At 43.4% G+C, this 11,323-nt stretch overlaps 1 protein-coding gene across 1 annotated transcript; it reads left to right on the top strand.

Annotated features, from left to right (window-relative positions):
* The first annotated feature begins 506 nt into the window (after window positions 1–506).
* LOC137374376 (5-hydroxytryptamine receptor 4) lies at window positions 507–1,505 on the top strand. Its single transcript, XM_068040812.1, has one exon. The coding sequence runs from the start codon at window positions 507–509 to the stop codon at window positions 1,503–1,505; it is 999 nt and encodes a 332-aa protein (XP_067896913.1).
* Window positions 1,506–11,323: the final 9,818 nt, after the last annotated feature.

Genomic DNA, 11,323 nt, shown 5'->3' with positions numbered 1-11,323 from the left:
TTATCGGGGGGAGGGGGGGGTGGGTGACAGCCACCCCAGCTATTCTAATGAGCCGCTGCGATTCCAACGTGCAGCGGGCTTTTAAAATAGCCAACTGTGTTTGAAGCAGGCTTGGAGTCCCTTGAGACTAGTGTGTAGGTTGCAGCATGTTTTCCCGATGTGGATGAGTCCACAGTAGCATGGTATGCTGTAGATTCCTGGTTTGTTGTGAAATGATTTCTTGTCTTTGTGGGTGTGGAGGTGGAGCACCACTTTCAGGAAAACACCTGCTCTTTTCAGAGCAATTCACATGGTGTAAACTGTAAATCGTCTTACCCTTACTGCTGTCGCTGTGAAAACCTTCAAAGAACATTTAAAAAAACAGGTTGTGTTTGACAGATCCCTTTTCTAATTATATCTCCTCTTTTCTCCAGGTAGAAGTTTCACAGAGCATGGAGAATATCTCGTGTTCATTAAATGTCACCAGTTCATCAGGCTGGAGAACAGCTGATCAATGCTTATCGAGCATGGAAATGCCTGCAGTCAGGATCGTTCTTTACATCTTTATAATGGTGATTGTGACAGCCACAATGCTTGGCAATTTCCTTGTGGTACTCGCTGTTGTCTACTTCAAGCAGCTGCGCTCTGCAACCAATGCCTTTGTGCTATCACTATCCATAGCCGATTTCCTCGTTGGGATTATGGTGATGCCCTATAGTATGATCAGGACTATTGAAGGGTGCTGGCACTTCGGATCCATCTTCTGTCAAGTCCATTCAAGCCTAGATGTGATGTTCTGTACTGCCTCCATACTTCACCTGAGTAGTATTGCCCTTGACCGCTACTATGCCGTCTGCGATCCTCTTGTGTATAATTGCAAGATGTCACCCAGCAAGGTCGCCGCTCTGCTCTTCATCTGCTGGATGGTCCCGGCAACAATATCATTTGTCCCAATAATGCTGCAGCTACACAGACCGGGCATTGATCCTGACTTGCTGGCCAATAGCAGCTGTGCGCTCGTGGTGAATCCAGCCTATGCTGTCTGTGCCTCTCTAATAGCTTTTTACCTGCCCATGTTTGTTATGCTGGCGGCTTACTGGAAGATTTACAGGGCAGCTAGAAAACAAGCAATTCAGATTGATGCAGTGGACAACCAAGTTCAGGGATGTGCATCAGGTTTAGTAATGGCTCACTCACACAGACAGTCCATGAAACGGGAAAGAAAGGCAGCTAAAACACTGGGGATAATTATCGGCACATTTCTTGTCTTCTGGCTGCCCTTCTTCACAGCAAATATCATTGACCCCTTCCTGGGTTACAAGATAAACAGAGTGACTTGGGAGGTTTTGCTCTGGCTTGGCTACAGCAATTCTTCAATGAACCCATTCCTGTTTGGATTTTTCAACAGGTCATTCAGACGAGCATTTCTCATCATTGTCGGCTGTAAGATTTGTGTTCCCCGATCTCTGCAAAACTTTGATTTGTCCAACAGCAAGCGGGATGCAGAACAGGAGTCAGTGCACTGAGGGAATGGGTGCTAGATGTGGTGAGGATATGTGCACTGTGCAAGCTGTGATGTCTGGTAGTAGTGGTCAGTGCGTCATAGACTCCATGTGACATTCCGCTGTTTGCTGTTGTAACATTCATTTTGTTTTATTTATTTATTTAGAGATACAGCACTGAAACCGGCCCTTCGGCCCACCGAGTCTGTGCTGACCAACAACCACCCATCTATACTAATCCTACATTAATCCCATATTCCCTACCACATCCCCACCATTCTCCTACCACCTACCTACACTAGGGGCAATTTACAACGGCCAATTTACCTATCAACCTGCAAGTCTTTGGCTATGGGAGGAAACCGGAGCACCCAACAGAAACCGACGTGGTCACAGGGAGAACTTGCAAACTCTGCACAGTAGCTAGGCAGTACCTAGAACTGAACCCGGGTCACTGGAGTTGTGAGGCTGCGGTGCTAACCACTGCGCCACTACACCTTCCTTAAGATAGCAAGTAGGAGAACTTCTTGGGGGTAATTTTAACTTAGGTTGAATTTCAAAGGAGGCAGTGGGAGGAGAGGGAGGGAAAGGGAAGAATTTCATTGTTCATTAGGATGGATCTGGACTTTGTGTGATAATGGAAGACAGGTGATAGTGAGTTGACAGACCATTTAACATTTCTCCCAGTTGACAAGCACTAACTGAGGAGCTGCCTCCATTATCGAGTAGGCACAAACTGTCAATGGAAATAAAAATATAAATCAGGAGAGATGTAAACAGGCTTATTGTCTTGACTTGCTATCACTTTGTTTTATCCTATCTCACAAAGTCAAGGTCTACCCCGTTGTGTGTCAGAATCACTGGGCAGAATTTTCCCGGCCACATGGTGACAGGCTTAAAGGCAGAGGTGGGGGATTGGGAATGGTTGCCAGGAAAATAGGGGGGAGCCATGTCAGGACGGTTTCCCGATGCATTCCCGCCGTGGGGCAAGTTTCCCAGGAGTAGGGGAGATTTAGAGGGCTCACTGGCATTGGACTGGAATGACTCCCTCCCACCACTGTAGTGCCGTGCTGTGTTCTTAAGTCTTCATTTAATGATAACCGCAGGCTCTCTATTCGGATTCAACACAAACACGAGTTATTGTCTTAGTTATCTACATTGCATGATCTCACGCTGGTGTGTGTGCTCGCTGCAAGCTATATCTTGAGTGTGTCTCTCAAAATGGTAGTTGCTGCTTATATATGAATGATGTCATCAGTTGCATCAGTGGCCTGTTCTCTTAAAGGTGAAGTTTCTTAAAGGTGAAGTCACCACTATACTACATTACATTACCCCCTTCTTTAAATTTAAAGTTTCCCCCATTTCTTTAAGGAGCTAAAGATTAATTGTTAATCTTTAGCTCCTTAATCATGCAAAATTATTTTGAACAAAACTCGGATGGACTGAAGTTTGAAAACTTGGAGGGGATAGGTTTCAGGCACATCATCCTCAATACCAGACTTTTTTTCTGCCTGGTGCCGTTCATCACTGATGCATGACATAGTCATTGAATCAGACAGGTAATCGATGAGGTCTTGATGATCTTCTCTGTGAATTTTGCAGTATTGATCTTGACTGTGCTTGATTTGGTTGAGCTGCTTCTTGAGTTGTCGCAGGTGTGAAATCATCAAAGTTGTCTTCGTCACTTTCCTCTGGAATTGTTTTAGCATTGAATCTTTTGAAGAAGGTTGCATTTTTCTTCACAATTCAGTTTCCCCTCTTCACTATGATCATGCTTCTTTTTCTTTGAACTACCGTAAACACTCTTGGATCAAATGGTGAGCTAATTGTCAGCATTTTCTGTTGCCAAAAAGAGGAGTTTTTCTCCTTCATTTATCTCACTATCTTTTGCGTGCATTCATCGTTTGGCATGTGTCTTTATCCTCTGTTTTTCACTCTTGTCTCTAGCCCTCAAGATTTCCGTTGAGTGCATGTAGGATTGAGTAGGTGTGAGATGTGGCAGTTCACAGTTTATCTGTCTTCCGTTTAGAGCGTGTTTCTGTTGTTTGGGTCAGATTCACTCATCTATATGGAGCTTGATTTTCTTGTTTTTTACTTTGCCGATGCCTTCGAATAATTGTAGATACTTCTCCAGGGTGTCTTCTTTCATCAGGCAGTTCTGTCCTCTGGCTGTGTTGATCGTGATCAGCTTCAATTCACTGTCAGTTTCAAAACTTAGCAGATTTCTCTTGCTTGAGTCTACAACATGGAACTCATTCTGACTGTGGACCCATGGGAGGATTTGAGAGTAACTTGGATGATCCCTAGGACCAGTAGAGGGGTATCTGATCCGAAGGAGAAGACTTTAGATATCGGCTTGTTCAGTTGCAGTTTCTGTTTTCTCTGTAACTCGAGGAATGTTGGGGCATCCATTATGTTGACTGTTGCTCCTGAGTTAATTACTGCAGAGATTGTCGAATTGCTTATGAACACATCACACATGGGCAGGTGCCGGTACTTGTGATTGCTAGCAAAAAAAATCTTCTCTCATGCTGCAAATATGTAACCTTCCTTCTGGCATTCAACCCCAATTAATGCCTTCTCCAGGCTTTGTTTGGCATATTCTTGCGAAATGTCCCAATTTTCCACAAGCATTACATTTCTTTCCTCTCGCAGGATAAGTTTTGTAGTGAGGACATGAACCACCGCAATGATTACACGTTCGAATGTGATGTGAATATAATCTTTGTCTTGGTCTTCCATGATGTGCCTCAGGCCTTTCTCTGGGTTTCCTCTATGTCCTTGTATTTGGTGTTTCTCTGGTGAAACCTTCCTGTTGTAGCATTCCTGGATTCTGTCGACGATCCTGACCTGGCCTCAGGAGATTCTAATCTTATGTTATTTTCCTCTTTCCCTTCTAAGACTTCGGTTTACCTTTCACTTGTTTCCAGCATTCTGCCAATATTGAGTAACTGTTGCAAGTTAAACGATTCGCCCTCGCGAAGACCTTGTCTTCTTAGTCTTGGTGATTGGCAGGTCATAATGATCTGGGAGATGACTTCTTTGTCCACGTCTGTGAAGTTGTAATTCTGACTCAGAAGTCTGAGTTTTGTCATGTAATGGTCAAGGATCTTGCATTTAGCTTGTTTTGCTTGTCTGAAGATATAAATTTGCTGTGTCTTAATCATCGTTAGTTCCGGTGTCTGAGTGTGTTGAAGATATTGGTGGTCCAGTATAGTGTAGGAGTAATGCTCTCTTTCTTTGGGATGTATTGATATTGAGTACCACCAATAGGCATTCGAATCTTGCTAGCCATTTGCTGCAGTGTGGCCCTGGTCTGCTGTACATCTCTGTCTCTGTAAAGTCTGGTAATTGTTGCGCACATATGGTGATTATTTTTTAAAATGTGGAATCATCAGTGCAAGTCTTCTGTGTGTTCCTGAGTTGTCTGTGCCGTTCCTTTTTTAAAAAATCCTTGATGTCAGAAAAATATAGTGTTGTGCTGAGCTTTTCCCTCCAAAAAGGAAGCCGCCACCAGGAAAGGCTGCACCCGTGCCCCAAACGCTGCCGCCGGAGGGGTTTCTCCTCCATTCCGAGGGCCTCTGAACTATTAGTATAAACTTATGCTTCCGAGGTTGCCTCCATTTAGAGGCACTCTCGTGTTCACCTACCTGCCTCAACAGCACCCACCTATCTCAGTAGGGCTGCCGAGGCTCTAGAGCTTCCTGCCCTGCTATCGGTGAGCGTGAAAGCGGCCAATTCGGAGACCACTTCTTGAAAAATAACTCATCTGGTCAAACTCCCGGCAAGTATGGCCTCGGTACCCCCGTTTGGTCCCAATATCAGGGTCTCAAAGGTGTGGGAAAATCCTGCCCACTAGGGCAGAACCACTGGTTATGTATGTTGTGTGTCATAAATGCAACTGGGAAGATTTTTCTCTGGTATGTGTTTCTTGCAGAATTCTAAACTTTAAAAAATGAAATGCTGAATGTCACATTTTTGAACATTTTTCCACACAAAAGCTTTGGATAGGAATTATTTTTAAATGTTGCCTTCCTAAAGCAAAGTGTATTCACCCGTTTACATAAAAATGGAGATGAAATGATAATGAGTGCTAGGTATTGACGTTTTTCCATCAAAGGCAGAACACAATAGACAATTCATTAGGCTGCCATGGTAATTGGTAAGCACCTCACACCAACTGTGTCGGAAAGTCTCTGGTGCCAGGTGCTTGGCAGATGTTGTCTGGTGTAGACCCTTTCCTCTGGTTGTGAACACAGAGTAATAAAATAGGTACAGAAACACACAGGGATAGGTTTTAAACAGCCTCAGAAAGTAAGAATGCTGAAGGGTAATTATGTATTATTTTGTTAAAGTAAAGTGCGATGATGGGGGAACATGAGCTTATTCATAATTTTATACTATATTGTGAAGACAAGTTGTACAGATTGCATTGTGGAAGTGTTGTGTGTTTGTTATTTTTGTATTATTAAGTTTTACTGACTGAATTAACTGTTGCTTTATATGTTCACCTGCTGTTTGTGAAATAAAATAATCTCATGATTTGTGTCTCACCTCAAGTTACTCTCAGTCTGCCTTCAAAAAGATTGGGGCGTATGCTAAAGGCACCTGGTTCAATCTTAATTGCTCTCTGAAATGGCCTAGCAAGCCATTTGGACAATTAAGGATGGGCAATAATTGCTGTCCTTGCCAGTGATGCAATATCTAGTGAATGAATACAAAGCAATGGTGGGCCCCAGAAGATTATGAGGGCTTAGTGTCTTTGTTATTCTCACATGCTAACAATCTGAGCCCCTGGATTGAAGTTAATATTGGGTCTCGTCCTGACATTGCACCCAAATATGCCAGCTCCCTTAGAAACTGGAGCATGGTGACCAAGCACAGGTGGCACTGACTGGTGTGATACCAGTATTACTAAACTGGCATGAGTGAAGCGATAGCTGAGTATACCAAAAAGCTGGAGTCTTTTTTTGGCAACTTAGCATAATGTGGACTAATTCATTACACTGATGTAGAATCCTATGCTGTTATGAGATGCAATAGTTTCTGTACTATTGTATTAATTCCTTGGTTTACCTACAGTTAACATGACAGTAACCCAGATTATGCATTGGGACTTCTAGTGCAATGTTATGGAGTGAAATTGCACAGTAAAATTTTGCCTATAAAGATATATTAAAAAGGTCATCTGTTAAAATGACACAAAGAGAAATTTCACACAAACACATTAGAGTGCTTCTACTCTAATATTGCTCAGCTGGATTCCAACCCAGCAAGGCTGCGAGGTGCCAATCTTGGCTCAGTTGGTAGGACTCTCACTGATGAGTCAGAAGGTTGTGCGTTCAAGTTCCACTCCAGGGATTGGAGCACAACATCTAGGCTGATACAGCAGTGGAGTACTGAGGGAGTACTGCACTGTCAGTGTTGCCAGGTTTTGGATGAGACTTTAAGCTGAGGCCCTGTCTGTTCTCTCAGGTGGATGTAAAAGATCCCATGGCACTATTTCAAAGAAGAGCAAGGGAGCTATCCCTAGTGTCCTGGCCTCAACAACCATCATTAAAATACACTATTGAGTCATTATCACATTGCTGTTTGTGGGAGTTGGCTGTTTGCAAATTGGCTGCTGTGTTTCCTACATTACAACAATAACTACATTTCATTTGCTGTAAAGCGCTTTAAAATGCGGTATAAATGAAAATAAAATTCAAGTACGTTAGGGTGTGAAATTATAAAGATGGGGGATATTTTACCCTCTAGTGCTGATTTCAGTAACAACTTTGTTTTTGTGACAGAACTGAGTGAGTTCCTTGTGTGTATCTTAAGGCTTCTACCAGCTGAGGCCACTAGCTGCTCACAAATTTCCAAAGATTGTTCCAAAGATGTAACACTACCAGGGTAAACCAGCGGAGGGAGACAGTCTTTTACAGACGGGCTGCTGTTTGCCAGTTATGAATGTTTTTGCTGTTTATGTTACACGGAGGGTGACCCTAACCCTAGTTGTGTTAACCAAAGGATCCTTTCTCACCAATCTGGTGCAGTGTGCACATCAGAGATTACATGTCATGTTTTTATCTTTTCCCAGCATTTTTGCCCTTTTTGCCCTGAAAGTGACTGCCCTCTGTACATGCTCCAATGGCCTTTCTTGACGTGAATTTGGGCAGTGAAGAGCAGGAGGTTATTTGTCCTTGGGGGGCATCACAGTTGAGCTCCTCATCCGAAATCCACACATGTGCCTTCCAACAGTTTGCTGTGAATGAGTCGTAACACTCTCATCTCTTAGAGTCATAGAGTCATTGAGGAACAGAAGGAGGCCATTCGGCCCCTCGAGTCCATGCTGCTTGAGCCAGCATGTTGTAGATTTAAGTCCCACTTGAGTACTTAATGTTTGTTGAAACTCCAGTGCAGTACTGAAGGAGTGCTGCACTGTTGGAAATGCTGTCTTTCGGATGAGGTCTCATCTGCTCTCTCATGGATGTAAAAGATCCCTCAGCACCATTCTAGAGAAGAGCTATAAAGTGCTTTAAGACATCCTGAGGTTGTGAAAGGTGCTATGTAAATAAATCTTTTCTATTAACAGGGGTCAGTGGCCAGTAATCAGAAGCGTGTGCTTTTTTCACTTCCTGGAAAGTAATTTCATTAAAGTGACTCTAACTATGTACTGACGGAGACTTTGAGAATCAGAGATACTGAGATTGAGAGAAACAGGGACAGAAAGAGGATCAGAGGAGGAGACGGAGAGATAGTGTGAGAAAACAACAAAGATAAAAGAAAGAAGGGCTGTGCGAGAGGGAGAGAGAAGATATGGGGCAGAACTTCCTTTTTTTGTGCTAAATATTCATTAGGGTGTCACACCCAGAGGAAATTTGGGTAGTTGGGAGTGTAAGGAACGGACATCTGTAACAAAGAGTTTCCTCTACGTGCTATATCTAACACTGATGCTCAAACCATGATAATACACTCCAATATGTTCCTGACAGAAAGGGAGACATGGGACCCATAATTTCTGGCTTGTGGAGGAGCTGAAATCAATATTCGCACCAAAGTTTAGGATGGAATCCAGTTTACAGGATTTCAAGCTCATTTTCCAAACCAATTCTGACCGAGGTGGAACAGGGATATGTGTGGGGTGGGGAAGATAACACTTCTTAAGCCTGATTCCCTCATGTCCAAGGCTAGCTTGGGAAATTTGCATTGTGGCCTTTCAGCCTGCGAATCCTGTCACTACTTCATGCTATTCTCCAAGGTGACTAAATAAGCTCCACTGATTGCCGACAGACCAGCCAGTACTTTCTTCCACATTTCCTTCATGTGCTTCCTGACTGCAGGGTTACATCCCATTGTCCACTGCTCCTTTGAAGTTATTGGGGATGTACAGATCCACTGCTGTCATTGTTTGTTAGTCTCAGGCACATTGGGAACACATTCATTTCCCCCCAGTGTGTAGCCCTCCCTGCCATGCATGTTTCCCACCCCCACACACAAATGTTTCTCATTTATATCCATTCTGACGTCCTTATTGTTTATTTTCACTCATGCTGAGTGGACGTGCAGCTGATCAATTTCCCGCTGCTTTTCGAATTAAATTTGCCATTGTTCTCAACTGTACCACATGAGCCTTGCGTGTGGACAGGGACGTTAACACAAACAAAAACAGTCTCTCGAAGCTCAAACCATCCCCTCAAGGTGAGATACTGAAAACAGTTCAGGAGCGATGGGCAGCAGATGAAAAAGCAATAGGGGAAGTCAAGGGCAAAAATAGCTATTTGATTGACTGCAATTGGTCTGTACAACATTCTAACTCCCCAGGCTTTGCAACCAACTGTGTTTTGAACAAAACTGAAGGCAAGGTTTACATATGTGTGCTCCTGGCATGGTGTCTATATTGTAGAGTTGCCAGGATTGATCTGGAATCTCCAGGGATTACAGACTAATCTCTAGGATGCTGCTGTTTGCAACCCTGGATAAATATCATAGGAGCAATAAAATAAATGGGATTTTTTTCCATTTTCTTTGCTTGCTTTCCTGTACTTAGTGGTAAAAAATATCACAGCTGGGGGGAAGAAGGCTGTTTGAGTGGGCTGGAAGGCTGGGGTGGGAGGTCACCTGAAAAAACCTCCAGAAATGCATCCAACTAGAGTTAACAAATCTACTGCCCTGGGACTGTGCATTTGTGAAGTTTACTCTCTTTATGCCTGTGCAGTATTGCCCTGCCTAGGTGACGATGCTTATCACCCTCTTTTAAATTTTTTTTTTTACTCGTTCATGGGATCTGGGCATCCCTGGCTAGACCAGCATTTATTGCCCATCCCTAATTGCCCTTGAGAAGGTGGCGGTGAGCTGCCTTCTTGAACCGCTACAGTCCATGTGATGTAGGTGCACCAACAGTGCTGTTAGTGAGGTTATTCCAGGATTTTGACCCAGCAACAGTGAAGGGAGGGCGATATAGTTCCAAGTCCTGGAAGAAGTTCCTTTCACAGTTGTCAACCACTCATGTTTTGTTGAGCACCATCAGCTCTGAAAATAAAAGTGATAGTTTTATTTTAAAGTTGAAGGCTTGATGAATGCAGCCCTCAAACCCACAAAATTGTCCTAATTTCTTTTGATTCCACATTTGGTTAACCACTGATTAAATTGATGTCACTGAATACAATTTGTTCAATATTATTTTCCTTTTAGCACCAAGCTGCACATTTTATTTTACACCTTTATTTGTTTCACCTCAGGCACCTCCATTTCCAATTGCACTGAGATTTCAGATTCAACCAGTTTAAATCCTAAACATTGCTCAGGGACTGTAAGAGCGGGAAGACTCAAGGGTGGAAAATTGGTAAATATGCACAACCAGGATGTGTTTCTGCAAGAAAAGCAACCAGGAATGTGTTTGGATGAGAGAAAGCACAGCAGAAAATCAGAAACAAGCAGGTAAGAAAAGGCATGGGAAACACTTCAAAAGGCTGGAAAACGTATCAGCAATTGTCCAAAAATCTAAATTTCTTGGCGTCAGATACATGACCTCCCCCAAACCACATCTCTCTAGCAATAAATGTTGCCACTCCCCCACCACCCCTCCCCCACCCCCGAGCTCAGAAGTGTCTAAAACCACCAATGGAAAAATTACATTCTTGTGTACTTCAATTTTTTACCCCACCATAATACGTATAATGGAATATTGGCTGTAGTGACAGCTTACATCATGACAAGTTCATGACACACTGACCTCCCACTTTGGCCACAGCCTCAAAGGATGTCTGTATTTACAAAGAAATTGATGGAGAACTCCTGGATGAACATTGATACACTCCTGGGCCATCCAGGAAGAGGTTGTGGGAAAGTAGCTCATCTTACAGCTCGATTCATGAGGAATCTCTTCACTTGACCATTGCCAGTCAAACAATTAATTCATGGTATTAATGTTGACAGTACCACTTCCCAGTCCTAGTGCCTAAAAAGAGAACTGGAGAAGGTTGGAAGAAATACTGGCTGGTCTCCAGGTTCTGCACTTCTCATGCATCACTAATTTTCTTCCTTATGTTTATAAAAAGGCCCTTCTCTCTTCTCGATTACGACAGGGTTGTCATCAGTGCTCCAGATCCAGGGGTGTGGGTGTGTGGGTGGGTGTGTGTGGGGGGGGGGGGGTGGGGGGGAGGTGTGTGTGTGTGTGTGTGTGTGTAGGGAGGGGGGGTGGGTGTGTGTTTGTGTGTGTTACATTGTTGTCTCGCAATGGAGAAAGCTCAATCCTTGTAACTTGACAAACACTTATTGTTTCAGTGGGCATAATGTCCCTTCCTATCTCCTTACAATAGCCACTGATAATGGCTAACACACAGGAGATAAACACTTAG

This window comes from Heterodontus francisci, chromosome 1, assembly GCF_036365525.1.
Source record: "Heterodontus francisci isolate sHetFra1 chromosome 1, sHetFra1.hap1, whole genome shotgun sequence".
Taxonomy (NCBI): Eukaryota; Metazoa; Chordata; class Chondrichthyes; order Heterodontiformes; family Heterodontidae; genus Heterodontus; species Heterodontus francisci.
This window is presented reverse-complemented; position numbering and strand designations above follow the sequence as displayed.

Bases quoted from the DNA above. Each gene is read 5' to 3' on its own strand.
- LOC137374376 (XM_068040812.1), top strand. From the start codon at position 507: ATGGAAATGCCTGCAGTCAGGATCGTTCTTTACATCTTTATAATGGTG.